This window comes from Anopheles darlingi, chromosome 3 (assembly GCF_943734745.1).
Source record: "Anopheles darlingi chromosome 3, idAnoDarlMG_H_01, whole genome shotgun sequence".
Lineage (NCBI taxonomy): Eukaryota > Metazoa > Arthropoda > Insecta > Diptera > Culicidae > Anopheles > Anopheles darlingi.
The window spans coordinates 35356303-35373438 of NC_064875.1; the positions used below are offsets into that span (position 1 = coordinate 35356303).

Here is a 17136-nt window from a genome sequence, read left to right on the forward strand (position 1 = left end):
AAAACCAACTTTCACAATTACAATTATCACCTGCAACATTTTCTGAGAATCGGAAAGCTTTTTTTGTAAAAATATGATTAATTTAAATACTTTAATACAATGCGCCACACGGCTAACTCGCTCTTATGCTGCACAAATATCAACACAAAAATCGTTTCTGTTTAGCGTGCAACGGTTCATTTATCTGGGGACAGATATAGATAGTCTTATTATACAGCTAACCCCTTCGTTTCTTTTGGGAGAACAAAATTCAAAAGAAGCATTCTCGAAAAGGGCACTGTACCATCCTTGGCAATGCGTCATCTTATAATGCTACTTTCTTTCAATTATTGTGCTTTGTACTGTAACTTAAGATGTTGCCTCTTCTCAAATGATTCCCCAATGATTGTCAATCGAGATACTTATTCAATGCACCAAAGTTTTAGTGTAATGTGATTACTTACTCAGTAGGGAACCCTTTGGCTAGGAAAACACATATTTCCCATTAAGACCAAGGCTGCTGCAATGCTAGACAAAATGCAGGAAATAGTATAGCGAATAGTCGTTCATAACAGCAATTAAAATATTATACTTATCTCTTTTTATATCTGCGGTACCGTTTAAGTAACCGAGACAAATACATGTTTATTTCATACACACTCGGGTATCACAGAACAAGCCATTAACAAAAGGTACCTTAGTATCCCTTTTGTCACAATCCGGTTAGGGAAACTTCTTCGAAATGATTTAGATTAAGAATCCCACACATGCCGCACTGAAAGGGACAGTCATCAGCCTCGTGTAATTTGAAATGGGTGTGTAGCTCTTTCTCCTCCTCAAAGGACTGAGTACAGATAACGCACTTATACCGAAAATGCTCACGTTCGTTTGCACCTTTCATCCCATGTACATCCATACGGTCACCTCGTGAGTTCTGGTAGGTTTCAATGTCGATTTCAGAAATATCGCAAGAACGGCGAGATCTGATGTTTTCAGTGGATATTGAATCCATACAGTTAGAACCATGCGATTTAATGTGGAAATTTAGATGGCTTAGTTTACTGAAAAGCTTACCACAGGCTGAGCAACGGTATTGAGTCGCATCTTGGTGGATTAAAATATGACGTTGATACGAGTTTTTGTATGCAAATGTTCTCCCGCAATCACTGCAGCAATATTTCTTATCTTTTGTGTGTGTCATCTTATGGTCTTGATAGTGTGAATTGAAGCGGAATGTCTTTGAACACACAACACACTCATAGGCGTGCTTTCCATTATGTAATTTTTGATGAGCCTTTAGATTACAAGATTGGGTAAAGGTTTTTCCACATACCTCACATTTGAAAGGTCGCTGACCGGTGTGAACTTTTTCGTGTTTCTTAAAAGCAAACTTTGATTTGAATGCCTTGTGACATGTCTTACATTCGTAATCTCGTTGGTCTTTGTGTAATTCGCGATGCACTGTAAGAGCGCTTCCCTGGACAAACGTTTTGTTACAAATTTCACATTGAAACGGCCGCTCGCCGGTATGAATACGCAGATGTTGCCGTAAATTAGACCGTAGCTTGAAGGTTTTTAAGCAAATTGTACACTTATTACAGTTTTCTCCAGGATGTTCGTTAGCTTGATGAAATCGAAGCGACTTCTTCAATGGAAATTGTTGTTGACAAATCTCACAATCGTAAATTCTGCCTTTACTTTGCTTTTTCTTTGAAATTACTGATGATTTTGGCGATGATATAAGCGGAATTTGGACGGTTGTTTGATCGTCCGCAGAATCTTCACTATTGCTTTGCCCAAACCCCTCGTCAATGCTCGAGGATGACTCCTCTGTAGTATCGTTTTTATTAGTAGGAGCATATTTTGAAGGTTCCAAATGGCAGTCGTACTGAGAGTATGTTTCTTTAGGTAATAATTTACAATTTACATTGAAATTTGCATCTGAAGGAGTATCGCAGACCTGGGAAGAAAAAATACATTTTTCTAGTTAATTTTATTTTGCCTAAAGTATGAGCATTAAGCTAGTATTTACCTGCATCTCGGATGAACTAAATGATAGTAGGTCGTCCATTAAAACCGGATCTATTTGATTTTTTCTTTCAAAAGACGCCTGTTTCCAAAGTGGTACACGGCACGTGTTAGGTGTATTCCGGTTATCTCGTTCTCCAATTGTGTGTGTGGTATAGTCAAAAAATGAAATCTGTGCGCCAGGAGTGCTCTCTCTTGTATAAGGAACATACACTATCAGATAGCTATAAAATAAGAGAAAATAAAATAGAAATTTTCATGACTATATAGATTCGCCGATTTAAAAATTGTGTATATGTATTATCCCAATACTTTCTCGCACGTTCTTCGAATCGATATTCGAATCGATAGGTTTGCTTAAATTATTTTAATTCTAAGTAAATTGATGCACTTTAAAGCATGTATTCATCACAGCATAAAGTCTAAATTAGTAAAAGAAAGAGAGCAAAAATAAAAAGCATGTAAAAATATTAAATTGCTAAATGTGGTACTACTCAGTTAATTCATTGAGTTATAGATCAACAGTAAATTATATGTTTTTATCAAAACAAAGGGGTGTAACATTTATTCATGATTCTTTCAAACAAAAACGAACAATAAAAATTGATTTTTTGTAACCGAGACAGTTGGATTGTGTTATGTTTAAAGGTTCATTTTTGAAGATTTTTCGTGAAGAAACCATTAAACTTTATTTCTTATACCTAAATTTTATATTGAACTGCTGGTTTTCAAGAATATCTGGTTGTTTTTTGCGAAAATTTTGTTTAAAACTACGTTCATGGCATCCAATTCGGAAAGGCGAGTCTACAACAATGTACCTTGAAATATGCAAATAGATAATCTTTTAAATTATAAGATTATCTAGGTTGCCCAGTTTTTGTGGAATTTCCAACTTTTCGATTTTTGGTAGCTGTTTGAATTTGGAAAAGTGATGCTTTCTACGGTTTTTCCTGATAAAACCAAGTTTTATATAATTTGAAAAAAAAATATCAACCATTTTTATGAGAGGGGCTATCTGTCAAATAGTGTACAGTTTAAGTGCTCAAAATTTCATATCTATCGGTCTAGTAGTTTTTGTGCCACGATAGGCACCTGCTTTGAATACGTAGGTTTTGGGAATCGCGATTCAAAGTAGCGAGATGCATTGAGCCATGTATGAAGGTGGTTTTTAAAAATTCAATACCTTTGCCAGTTTTGCTTCGATTGATTAAAAAAAAATCACAACTACTGTTGAAAGGATAAGCATTCGTGAAAAATGTAACACATGAATGTTAATAAAAAAGTTGAATACTCTAAGGTATTCTAAGGGGGCTAACCCCCCGTTAATAACAGGAACGAATGGAACACTTATTAGTAGTTTTGGTATTTTTCAGTAAAAAGTATTCATTACATGTAAAAATAACTGGCATATTACTGGCAGTGAAAAATACATAAAATAAATAGTGGATAAAAAAACACTGGATCATGATTGTAAAATGTAACAAGCTGCTTAAAGTCCTTATAGTGTTTATTAAGTTACAAACCTGTTGGACTTTGTTAGGCTCAAACAGATACTCATAAAGCATAGCAAGTGACTAACTCATTGCTGTTAAGATCTGGAATGCATGATACGCATGGGTCGGTGTCGAGATTCTCCACCCATTTTCTACAGTTGCACTATTCTTTTCGAGGGAGACATATTTCCTCCATTCAACAGATGATTTATGGTCTCCGAGGAGTATCATTTGTACGTTCCTGTACGAACGAGACATAATTTACTGTTGTCAATATGGCATTGGGTGTTATGTCATTGAACAAGGAAGCATTTGGCTGCAAGGTGAAGAAAACGAACCGAATCTTAATCATCTTTGATACTGCCGTCTATAAGAAAACAAAGGAGCAGAATGAGATGAAAGTATAAAATGACTACAAGTACAACAACTAGAAACAAATCAGAGGAAAAATATCATTTTATTATCATTTTTTACGGCTCCTCAAATTTCTCAAATTTCTAGGTTTTTCTTTAAGGGATTTTTTTTAAACAAAAACAGTATCTCTATGCTTCATTAATTAATCGACCGGTGTGACTGAATAGATAGAGGCATAGAGTTTGAAAAAAGCGAACCTGACACGGTTTTCTTTCAAATTCTCCGTATACTCATTAAAACTCTCCTTGAGAGTAAAAAGCCAGTAAAAATTCAAATTAGATTATTCTAACGAAAGAACGCAATCTTTAGAGAGAAACGACTGCTTCAGCAATTCTATTTGAATGGGGTGACTGTGTAACTAGGGAATTTCATGAACACCCGTCACAAGTTGTATAATCCAATTGGAACATGTTAGGTATGCGTTGCAAAAAAAGGAACCTGACGTATCGGTAAGGAATGTTATAGGTTTTCGCTTTGGGTCGCATCCAGAAACATGTATAATGCATTCAAATTGGCTTCCGTTTCCTATGCTGTTTTTCTTCATTTATGATGCGTCACGTGACCAAAATCATGTAGATTATATCTATCTGAAATGAAGGAAATCGAAAATCAATCGGTATAATCGCGACACATGCGCGAGGGATCTAGCGCAAGGGACAAGGTTAAGAAATAATAATCAACGACAGGTGCAACAGTCGCAACTTATGTGTAATTTTTCATAGATGGGATTTAATCAAAACGTAGTATACACTATAACAAATGAATAACATTCATTGTTTCTAAAAGATACGAGGTGAGTAAAAAGAAGGACTTGAGAATTATTGATAAGAAATATCTTGTTCTTAATAATTGTACTGTTACTTTGTCTAATAGCAATGTTTAGTATAAGTATAGAACATGCTGAGGAGATATCTACGTGCATGTTAATTACATCTTTAATGGCGAGATATTTTCAGGAACAAATTCCTACTCTTGGGGTGATAAAATCTAATTTAAAACTGCATTGAAGAAAAAATGATGAACATTTGTTTTCATTTTTTTCATACCCTTAACTTTTTATGCGTCTTGTTTTTTATTGTTCTCGAGAAGTATTGCTTCGGGTAGAAGGGTGAAAGCTTCACTTTAAACACAAATGTACTGTGGTGTCTCCCTTTGCACCGTAATGGCACAATTGTCAGACGAAACTGTGATTGTCACATCTTGTATAAACATTTTATTCGTAAAGTATGGTACACACATTATAGGCAGATGTTCGATGAAAAATATAGCAGGGATGTATTTTAACCTTACGCATTTTACATTTGAAAATGCGCTACTTGCAACACCTTGGGTTGAAAAAGGGTGACGCAGTTGTTTTACAGCCATACGAATTTATTTTATTCCATATCGAATCGGTGGGGAAATGAAGAGAGATTCGGTAGGAACAATCAATCAGTTCAAACGATTTGCATGTGACTTAAGATGCACAGATCAAACGAAAATTTTAAAAATAACTTGATAATGTTATGCAACACCTATTCGTTAGGAAGTAGTTCATTTTATGGGAGAGGATATACATGCAAAAACCTGTATAGATTCAAATAAAGAAAAGTAAAATCGGTTGTTTCTTTTAAGAGTGTGTACATCATGTTTTATAAATGAGCTAATTTGTCATATACACTATATATTGCTTGTGTGTGTAATCTCTTAAATCAGCTAGGGAATTAAATGAATATTATCAGATACTGGTTTGCTATTGTTGATGGACTGTTTTTATTGTTTTTTCTTTTTTCCAATACATCAAATTGGAAAATTTGCTAAATTTTGCATTACAAATCTTGTTAAAATAAATGTGTTCATTAACCGTTTTTCGGTTATGAGGGATGACTTGAAGCAACAAATGGTTAGGCTTCTTAACACGGCGGGGTGTAACAATATGCCTATGCAACGTGAATGAAGGGGAGCTTCTGCTCGATAAAGGTTTGCACAATTTGTGTGTGTATTGCATCGAGGGCATGGAATTGCTTCAAATACCCTCATAACGTAATTACAGGAGTGGTATTACACAAATTGAGCATTTATGAAAATGAGCATCATCCATTGTTTACTCTATAGTTAGTAAAAGGTTAGCAGACTTCGTCCACAACATTCTGGTGTATTGTCCAAAATACGAAATGTACGGATTGCAACTCCTTGCATTGATACACCATTAGTTCATGAACAAGATATCTTGATAATGAGTATTTCTTTGTGGTAAGGATTGAACCATTCTTCATGCACTGCATCTTTCTAACGGGTAATCGAAAAACGATGTCTCTTTCCTTATCTTTTAGCCCCGTCGAAATGACTAAAAGTCATGCATTAAACATACAAAATGCCATGATGCGTCATTTCTGATGACATGATGCATCATGAATTGTTGATAATTGGTTGATTTGTTGCAATATTCGATAGTTTTAATGTGCGATAAAGCTGGATGATGTTATGAAATTTGAAAATTATAAAACTATGTGAGTATTGGTTTTTTTGGACATTCTTTAGATATACATGTAATACATCAAGGGCACAAATATATACCCAAAACAACATGGCAAGTTACTATAAAATCGGCTATTTCTAAAAGAAAATACAAAAGAATGCATTAAGCAGAGATAAGTTCGAGTATTTGATGGATCATACAATTAAACAACGAAAATTATATAGTATTTTTAAAATATTAAGTAAATTTCCAGAATGTATGCATAGGACAAAAAATGTATTTATTTTTGCCATCTATAATAATTTTAGATACAGGAAAATTTTAATTTTAATTGATATATATTAAATTTTTATCCAGCAGTTAGAGAATTAAAACAAATTATATGGAATTAATATATTCAAGAACGTTATGACATTCATTAAATTACTAAATCTCAATTTTATTTCTTAATTATTCTACTCCAATCTTATTTGCGAATAGAATATATCATATATATACCATGTTCATTAATTATTTAATATTCATGACTAATGTTATGAAAACATACGATGAAGAACGATTATCAGTTACTAAGGAAACCAATGCAATACCTTCTGGCTATACTGGCTTTGGACAGATAATGTGTTTTTTATATAAGAAAAAACTGATATTTAATTTATTTCTTTTATTTTCTTGGACTGTATTTTTCAATCCTAAATTCAAAGTTTTTATCATTATTTTTCGATATCTGCTATTTATTGAAGAATTCCGCGTATGTGACGTTCTTGTGATTTCGCAGAAACGAGTGGCGTAAAAACCTTCAATCGCAAGGGAATAATTGAAAATCACATGATCTTACAGGATCGCTCATGTTCTTACTATATGTTTCTTTTTATCGATGTTTGGAATGCCATTTTTTATGTTACGTATGTTTTGTGAAACTGGTCGGGATGGTTATTTTTTAAATGAGATGGATCTGATAAAATCAATAAAAATTTCTCCAGTCTCAAAGTGCTAATCAAAACAATTCAAATTTATATTTTGCAGTTATTTGAAATGAATGATCATAGTGTGAGTTATAATATTGGAAACATTAATTTAATTATCATTTTTCCGCATTATTAATGGAAAAAGAGTTTAGTCGTATTAGCCGTATTAGGTGTATTTCAAATAGATTATTTTTTTGTTATTCTTGTAGCGATGGATCAGTTTTACTTAGGATTACTTAACTACAGGGCTGACCTTAGGGCCTTAGGATAGTTATTTGGATTATATAGGTCAAATGTTTACAATTTAAAAAATAAAAATAAGTAAGATAAATACAAATTACTTACGGATCCATAATAATATTGCAGTGGGTTGCGTTTTTTCGAAGTTATTGAAGAACTGGAATTAGTCGTAACAGAAGCAACCCATGTCTCAACTTTTTCTTCATATTCATACTTGGGAAGAACTTGTGTTTTGTTACTGTATACTATCAATTCATTGTTCAATGATCATTTCGTCACTGTCACCAACATAATTTAATTCATTTAGAATTAATTCAACACTTCTTCACATATTATTGAGCCTAGATTCGTGTTTCTTTCGCTTACTTCTAAACTATTTTTCAAGAACACTGCTGGTCCTCCAGAACAATCACACAGAATTGTGCTCTAAGTGAACGTCCTCCTAGGAGCGGCAACCACTTCCGACTGCCGGGACTTTCCAAATCACACTCCGATCCGACTCCTCGCTCGTAACGCACCGGTCTTCATTGGTTATGCGACACATGCCGCCGTTCTCTGTACAATACTCGAAATTTCGAATGCAAGGCATGCCAGCTTGCCATTCAAAGGAAATAGGAAGAATTTCGTATCCTGTACGTGCCACACGGAACACGGCACAAGCACACGATGGAGACGAAGTCAAACAGAGATAGACACTGAAAGAGATAGAGTAAGAGAGATAAAGAGACAGATAGGAAGACGGAAGGAGAGTGAGCGAGATCGCAGCGAGACGAGTAAAGCAAAATGAACGAACGAAAAGGCATGAATCTGGAGGAAACGAGATAGATTCTCACCCGATCCGATCCGACAATTCTTGCACAAATTTGAGACGCATGTGCGGTGCGTTCTTTTTGATCTACACTTTTGCGTTCGCTACAAATACGGCACCGACAGCAAAACCGGTAAAATTCTGCAATCTCGTTTTTCATTGCAAACTTTTGCTTCCTTATACAATTCAGTCAAGCCCAACATATGTATTCGAGATTCCTGAAAGTTGCCGGTAAAAGTGCGCCTCATAGTGCTTTTTGGACTTACCGGTGCAATACCGGTGCTTGCATCATACACGTGTTGTCCTTTGGATAGCTCAACCAATCGGAGCGAGGCAAGTTATTCTATCACAGCCAATCAGGGTCCGCTATTTCATTCCTACTGTTTTGCATGTCGCAAAGCTGCAGGATGCATCAATAGTGTTGAGTTCTGTTGTCTTGTTTTCTATAATTAATGTTAAAAAATTAAAAAATTGAATTAAAATCGATTGTTTTCAATAACTTAAATTAAAAAAAAAATATATACAAAATTAGATTATGCTAGGTCTAGAAAGTATGATGGATGAAAAAAACACTTCCCCATCAAATGTTTGGCGCATCATCAAATTTGTATGTGGCAGCCTCGATGAAAAGTGAAACCTTCCTTAATGCATAATTCTAGACTCATGTTCTTCATTGCATCCTGTGATCTTTGCAATTGTTAACAGAAGAATATTTTATGTACTCTAGATGATGTACTCTAGACGAATCTTCCTCACGTGAGACAGGCGCAAAAGCTTTTTTGTATTCAGTAACATGTAATTGATTCCAAACCAGATTGATTGAGCTATTTCGATGTAACCGAATATTTCAAATTGGCCAGAAATCTAACTACATTTTTTTTGTCACGACTCTTCAAGCCTTCTTTAAATGTTTTGACCGGGAATATATAATTCACTATTGTTACGAGACAATGAAGTAACGTTATTTCGTGCTTTTCAATTGGTATCAATTAAAAAGTTTCAAGAGAGAGAAAGATATATCAACATTTTTTACGAAGTCACAGACCTTTTATCAAGATTTGACGCCTGATACAAGTTGATCTATGTACCATACCGTATTTGTAGGTTCATACCGGCCAAGCAGTACATTTTTTTATGGACAAATCCATGCATGTTACGTATTATCCCGTGTATAAAAAGTCCCGCGAAGCAGCCAACTCTTATCATATGCTGACCGATCAGCTGGTGATGATGCGGCCTATGCTCATTTCAACTGTTTCGAGCATGCTTCCTAATTATCTCTTGGTCATAAATTTCTTTTAACCGTACAGTTGGATGAATGGAAGCTGCTTGAGATAGCTATCTCATTCCACTTGAGTCGTAAAAATGTCAAAAATATAAAGAAAGGTAAAACCTCAGAATCAAATGCTAGAAGAGGGAAGATAAGAGAGGGTAAGAGAGAAAACTCTTACATGTGCATAAACATTAAGTGTCTGTTCATAATTCATAGCCATGATAGGGATTTGCATTGCTACCTTCTTAGCTCTGGGGATAGTTTGAAACTGTCTTCAAACGTATGTTGGATATTTAATAGGACATGGTGGTGAGGTTAAGGAATAACGGGACCAAAATATTTCGTGTGTTTTCGGGTGACAGCGAAAACAATAATTTCGTGTAGTGGGATAATGTAAGCTTTGTTATCAATTGTTTTGAAAAGCTACCATACTATCTTTTCCATGTACAGAGGTAAATCGAATTTATATTTGAATATTTTTTTCATAAGCTGCTCTTAAACATACCCTACTGTATTCAATCCATCAAACAACAATTATAACAATTTCATATTTTTTGTGTAGTTTTCATTCCTAATGGCAATTTTATGTCCAACTTTTATTTGAATAATTGTTCGTGTGTGTTTTTCTTGCATGACCGTCGCTTTGGGTTAATACGACAGTTAATACGACAGTTTTGTATTGATATTTTGAGTAATTGACGTTGTTATTAATATTATTAGTTAAAGTTATTCATAGATTGATAAGAATTGCGTTACTTCATCCCATTCTTTAAAAACCTTTCCTTCGTATAATGTTATACACACATCTTTGTATGAATACTAATTAATGCTCTTTTTACAAATTGAATAAATTTTCTACCGATTTTAATACCGTGATTGTTTATCAGAACGACATTTGGTGTACTTTACTAAGCCACAAACGGCAAGGATAAATAAATTCTGTAGAGATACTGTGTGTGAAGGGTCTTCGTAGTGACAACGCAGTAGCGTTGGATTGCTCAAAGGCGTACTAAAGAAATTAGAGACACAGATTATGAAGGACTTGTTTTCCGGTCGTATGATATAGCCAAAGGGAACCATGCTCTGAAAACCGAACTGTGAAGCTGCGTGCATTTACAGATGATTAATTCACTGGGTTTTTGCATAAATAAACCTATCACTATCTGATTAGAGAAAGGACAATTTACGTAAATAGTAAGGGGTAGCAGTTTATTAAATATAGCAGGTAAGCCAATTACAACGCCCTAGCTTCAGTAATTTGTATTTAACACGATTAGTTATCTTAGCATAATAGAAATATATTTATTGAATACTCGAAATAATCTAAATATTTTACGTTACTTTAAAAACAAAAATGACACCACCAAAGATTTTCAACAAAATTCATCAATATTTCGGAAAATTCATCATGTTTTTAATATTTAATAGTCTTTTTACGTGTCAATCGTTCAGATGACTTCAATTAAATACGATTTTATGTATAAAATATTTGTTTTTAGCTTTGCTTCTTTTTTGGCTATTTGGGTTCTCAAATTGCATTTCGTTTTGATAAAAACGACGTGCAAGAATGGAGAGAAGGTTCTCGATGCATTTCTGATCTAGAGAAAATGCTGGATAATCTTAAGCGCCTATATTTTTATAAGAAAACCACTATTTAGTGAGCTGTGAGGTGCGGTAGGTGTGATGTGACAGCATTATCTTGTTCGAAAATACAGTCCGGCACCTCGACGTAGTGGTCAAACTTATCTCCAACAGTTCTATGTAGTATTCCGAACTCATTTTTGTTGTAATTATCACCAACGGTACCATACCTCAAACTGGAAAACCATCCCATAAAACCAATGTTCTACTACTAAAGTTCCTGGCCATCTTTACATCTGGTTTATCGTGCATATCGTGTCAGTAGTACTGAAAACTGTCTGGACCATCAAATTTAACCTTTTTTTTAACTCGAAACGATCGCGTTCTTCCATTATTTTGTTAGGAAATGTTAGTTTCTAGTTTAGTTAGTTAGGTTACCCATGGCTTTTGCGCCACTCTGAGTAACCACAACTTTCCAAAAGTTATTGTACGAGACGTGTAGTAACCATATGCACCAATCCCGCGTGGATTTGTGATGCTTTTCATCTCTGGTTCACTGCAATTCTACGAATTCCCCGTTTATCCTTTGGGGAAAGCTTATCAAATGAGACAAAAGTGATTTCGCTATTAAATGAACGCACTTAGGCTACACTTCCACCGTTGTGAAATATCCGAAATAAAATTCTTTGAAATGAGTGCAAAAAAAATTAACATAAGTTGGTGCTTATTTTAGCATTTAGCATAACATAAGTTGGTGCTATTTTTATTTCGCACACTTTTTTCGAAAAATTAGGCTAAAATGTTCTATACTCCAAAAGGTATGCTTTATAACACCTCAAATAGTTGGTAAAGAGCCTACAGATAAAATTACTGTAGAGATCGACATTGCAAACAAGGTTGTTAGAAAAATAATGTAAAAAAATATGGTGGTGCTATTTTGATTTCGAGCACTGTATAATCAATAATATAATAATAATAGTAGTAGTTCATTTAATAAAATTAAAAAAAACTAATTTCCGGTTTTTAGTAAAGTCTAGTCATAAGTCGTTTTGAACATAACGTTTGCATTGAAAAAAGAGACAAAATTTGAATGGTGATAAGAAAAAACCTAAGACAGTAAACCTAAGTAATTTTATCCTAAGAAAAAACCTAAGTAATTTTATCACCTTTCAAAAAATTCGTATAGATGCACCAATCTTCTAGTAGAACACTAACAATAGAAAATTTGATAAAGGTTTCAATATAGGTTAACTAACTTCGCCTTATCCCATGCGATGCGTTGATCGACTTGTTTAGGATTTTTGTATTTTTTCAGATTTGGACGCAGAAATAAAAAAAAACGCAAAAAATTTGAATACACCTTGCTACTAAGGTTATTAAAGTTTTTGTTTTCTTCGGGGAACTTGTGTCTTCCAGTTCTATCCGTTTTGCTGTTATTATTATTATTTATTTGTTTGCTTCTTAGTAATTCAAGTAAAGGAACTTTCTTTATAATTAAGACAAAGGAACTCTGCTCAACATTTATTTTGCAATTTTCTAGGCATCTACACTCGAAATACACATAAAAAACTTTGTTAAAAATAATGCGTTATTTAATGATTCGCTAATCGATCAACTTAAATTACTCATCAACATTTTCAATTAAGGTTTTTTAAATTTTAATTTATCGAATATAAAGTCTGCACTCTGACTCATCAAGAGACCAACCACCCATAACTTTTCCAACCCTTGCCTGAGTTTTCATATCGGTTTATTCCTATATTGCCTGACAAGTGGTTACTGAAGGTTACATTCGAATAGGTTACTGAAGGTTCTAGGGTTAAAAAGGACTCTGGAGACCAAGAGCTCTTAACTTAGATCAAGGCATTCAACAGGTTCTCACCCACTGTACAAATCTTGTTCGGAAAATTTGCGGATAATCGTGACTAAGCTGTTTCCGTTACATTTATTTTCATGCAGGCAGCAACACTTTGCGAGACTGGAGATGAGTCAACTCTTGAGTGCGATATTCGGGACCAAAGAACTTTTAGACATCTCGGAGTGATCATAGACTGAGTTCATTTAAGTATGTGGCTCCATAGATTGCAAATAAAATAGCTGGGTTTAGAAGTCTGACGGTCAAATAAAGGGAAAGCAGTTCTAAACAAAATATTCATCTGCATCAACCATATGGACATTGCTATCAACAACAATTCACATCTGTAGAATTCAATACCTTTAGAAGACAAATATCTTTAGGAGTGATATGATGGTTTTGAAAACGCTATGCGTGATTGCCGGTACGATCCCTATAAGGATTTCCATTTAGACTGACAGTTATAACGACCGTGAAATGATGAGCATACAGGAATAGAGTGCCTAGAATGGGGAGGAATAGGATACGCCATGGAGCGTTGGTAGGGCACTGTGAGAATATCGTAAACGAATGCCCGTTTTAAACCTGGCCTCAGTAGGACGCCTAATGCATTGCTGAATATTCCCACAGTTCGCATGTTGTTGCTCAAATAAACAGGCAAAGCAGACAAGAGAAAATCTTATGTCTAAACATGGTTCCTCTTGTAACTACTACTTTTAAAGAAAGAATTAAATTAAGGTTGGAGGTGCTGAAAACAATCTATCGTACTAAGCACTTCATTTGGAAAAATAAAAATTTGATCATCGTCGCTGTTGTGATCTTGCTGGTCATCGCTTTCAGCGCACAGCTAGTCAGTGATAGGGATGGGGACCGTTGGAACATCCTAGGGGAGCGCGAGGCTTGACTTTACACAGCCAACCAGCTGCTGGTTAGGTGTTATGAGTCTAGTCTAGTATTTGCAACAGGTACTAAGTGTCACTTGCGTTTCATCGTGAAACAACGGTACCGGATATGAATGTTAAAGGAAAGTAACAGATGTATTGCACATTTATTCGATTAGATGCTGCCACACGGAGCGAAAATTTGCGCGCAAATTTGCACATTAATGCCAAAATGTTTTCGCTTCGTGTGGCAGGCGTAAAAACCCGAAAATTTATGCCGAAATGTCAAACGTATTGTTTTCATCTGTGTTTTGGCCGCTGAAGTTGATTTCAGAATAAATTTTGCAGTTTTTAACGATTTTGTTGCTGTTGCTGTTATATTTATATTAAAAATGCAAAAACAATACGAAAAGAACCTACATTTTCGTAAATAAAGCGTTCGATAGCGTCAAGGGTTCAGCGAAAAAGTCCGCGGACGTATAAAAGTTTGACAGCGTGTAAGGGTTAAGCGAAACCGTTTTGGCATTAATTTTTTCGTTTGCGCTAGGGTTTTCGCCCCGTCTGGCACCGCCTATTCATATTTTATAAATTTTCGATCATCATTTTCATATGTTAGTTAATCGGAAATATATGTTTTCTATTCTTGATATAATGACGAACCATTGTTAAGTGGTTCATCCAGAGTTGTAATACGTGTGGTAGTTTTAACAATTTCAGCTAACGAGAGATGCACATTGCCTTTTTATAGGCCCTGGTACACGGGAACGAAATTATTCGGTACTATTTTTTTAAGAACGATAGCTCATCACATATAAACACTATGGATAAAAAGTAAAATAATATGTTGCACTCTGTGTACCGTGGAAATAATTTGTCCTAAGTTGTATTTCTCAAATTCTGTTTTTAAAGGTTTCTAGCAACGTTCGTTATTTTTTTACATGTTTATGTTTTTTTATAAAACTAATTCTCTTTTGTGATCCAAGCAACAATATTTTTTGTAATTTTAAATGTTTTATATGATAGATTCATGTGCGTATGTCGTGTAGTTTACAGAAAATGTTTATTGCAGTATATGTTTCGTAATACACCATAAGAAATAAGCATTTAACGCAGTTATAATAAATGAATATACTAGTTTTCCAACAACTTTGACATTGCAGCATGATTTTGAAAGTTATCAACGGATCTAAACGAAATAAAAACCGGCAGATGAACAATACTGGAGGAAAACGAATCCTCCTCATCAGTCACAACTCTCCTTTTAACACAGCCTTGATAATCTTTAACCAGTCCCCTTCAGCACATCTTAATTCTGACCATTTCAGAAAACTGCCCGCAATGCATTGTTGGCGATAAAATGCATAGAACACAATTGTACTGAATACAAATGTTACTCCAATTGTATTGATTTGGCGAAAATTGTTCTAAATTGGGCAAGTGCGCTCGGGTTGTGTCAATATAAGTGAAATAAATTATTCATTAGGTCGATAATCCCCGAAACCCAACATGACCCCAGTGTTACCATCATTGTTATTGTATATCATTTCGATGAATAAGACCGACCAAGGGGTTTTCTTTGCTCTCAAAATTTGCTTGACTAAATCAAGCAACATATCCTGAAACGAAAAGGTTTAGCAGAATAGATAAGCACTTCCAAAATGACGTTGATTGCTGATCAATTCTGATATCAGAAATTGTTGAAAAAGCGCTGACCAACTGTCGAGGCGAAATGATAGTCTCTTGTACTGGTATCAAAGCGCAATACTTGTTTCACTTGCAGCATTTAGATCTTCTAAGATTGTGTCTGCATATCTCTTACATTTTATTGTTGTTAATCTAAAAGTGTAAAAAGAAACGAGTGTAAGAATATAAATAGTATATTTATTACATCATAACATGTCAGTTTATGCACTCCTGCGCGGTTTATATCGCATTCTAAGCCATATTCATTTTTCCTTTATTTATTTATTTATATTTAATATAGCAACATAAACGTCACTACATCCGAAATTGTCCTAGCTTTTGTTTAAACAACATAAATTTGTTTATATGAAAAACACATTTTTAATTTTATATATTTTGTTCATTTTATTGAGTAGAATGAAACGTCATTTATTTAAGCAAAACATATTGCAGAGTTCATAAAAAGGTAAGATAACTTTATCTACGTAAATTTTCTATTTGTAAAGTGAAAGGTGAATAGTAATCCGTCATTACGAAAATAAGAAATCGTTCTCTATTTTTCTTTTTTTAAAACCTTTCTCTACGAAGTTTTACATCGAATGACCTGATTATCCTACAGGATGGACACTGATTATCCTACAGCAGGTCTTTATCCCAGTTGTAATAAAGTCAGACTGGTAACACGAGCTCTGTTGAAGAGCTCTGTTCAGAATCAACACCCTTGGTTTTGGATATGAGTGTGGAAATTCGATTTTGATGCAGTAAGCCCTCCATTGTAAACCTAGATGCCTAGAGGCTGTACTCCCCCGAATATAAAACGGTCAAACCAATAGCAATAGCAAAGTTGACCATTTTGCTGATCTGAAACCATTTCAACCATGAATTCATACGGACAACTGGACAATAAAATAAAAATAAATATTTTATCAATCCAAATATGTTCGTCATTACGTCGGGATCCTGTTGCAACCACTGGTTAATTGTAAAGCTGTGGTCTGTCAATCAACACGTGTCAAAAGCTGTGAGTTTACTCATACCAATATGCAAGTGTTGAGAGATAGAGGGACTAACGGAGCCATACAATACTACTTCAGCTAGATTTAATATACTTTTACTTCAGTTTGGTATTCGATTCGACACATTTTCATGTTACAGTCGAACGAATGATCTACACTCTATCGCTCCCATTGATTGGAACAGTTTTTTGTGCTTGTGCTACGGTTCATATTTATCTACTATTTTACACCAGTGGTTCATTATTAAAATGTTTAAGGTATTAAATTGTTCATGGGTGGTTGCCATGTGACGGTTGTAACGCTTTAAAGTGTTCAGAATGCTGTAAAGTCAGGAATATAGATAATGCAAATGGCTTATATCTATAGTCCTTCGTGAGGTATATCTTACGGAGTTTGCTTCGTAGGTACGCGTTGAGAATAGGAGTGCTAGAGTAGAAAAGATGAGTTATGAGAATACAT

General features: G+C 34.6%; 1 protein-coding gene across 6 annotated transcripts in view; it reads right to left on the reverse strand.

Moving 5' to 3' along the window:
* Nucleotides 1-562: 562 nt before the first annotated feature.
* LOC125956524 (zinc finger protein 184-like) overlaps nucleotides 563-17136 on the reverse strand; it is a 43892-nt gene continuing 27318 nt past the window's right edge. For 3 of the 6 annotated variants that reach the window (XM_049688496.1, XM_049688494.1, XM_049688493.1), the window contains 5 exons: nucleotides 8655-8831; nucleotides 7686-8275; nucleotides 3531-3741; nucleotides 2012-2231; nucleotides 563-1939 (listed from right to left, as the gene is read on the reverse strand). In XM_049688496.1, the coding sequence (XP_049544453.1) occupies nucleotides 692-1939; nucleotides 2012-2231; nucleotides 3531-3565 (1503 nt within the window). In that variant the 5' untranslated portion in view covers nucleotides 3566-3741; nucleotides 7686-8275; nucleotides 8655-8831 and the 3' untranslated portion in view covers nucleotides 563-691. The remainder of the gene's footprint in view (nucleotides 1940-2011; nucleotides 2232-3530; nucleotides 3742-7685; nucleotides 8276-8654; nucleotides 8832-17136) is intronic. The other 3 variants (XM_049688497.1, XM_049688499.1, XM_049688498.1) reach the window with 3 other exon arrangements.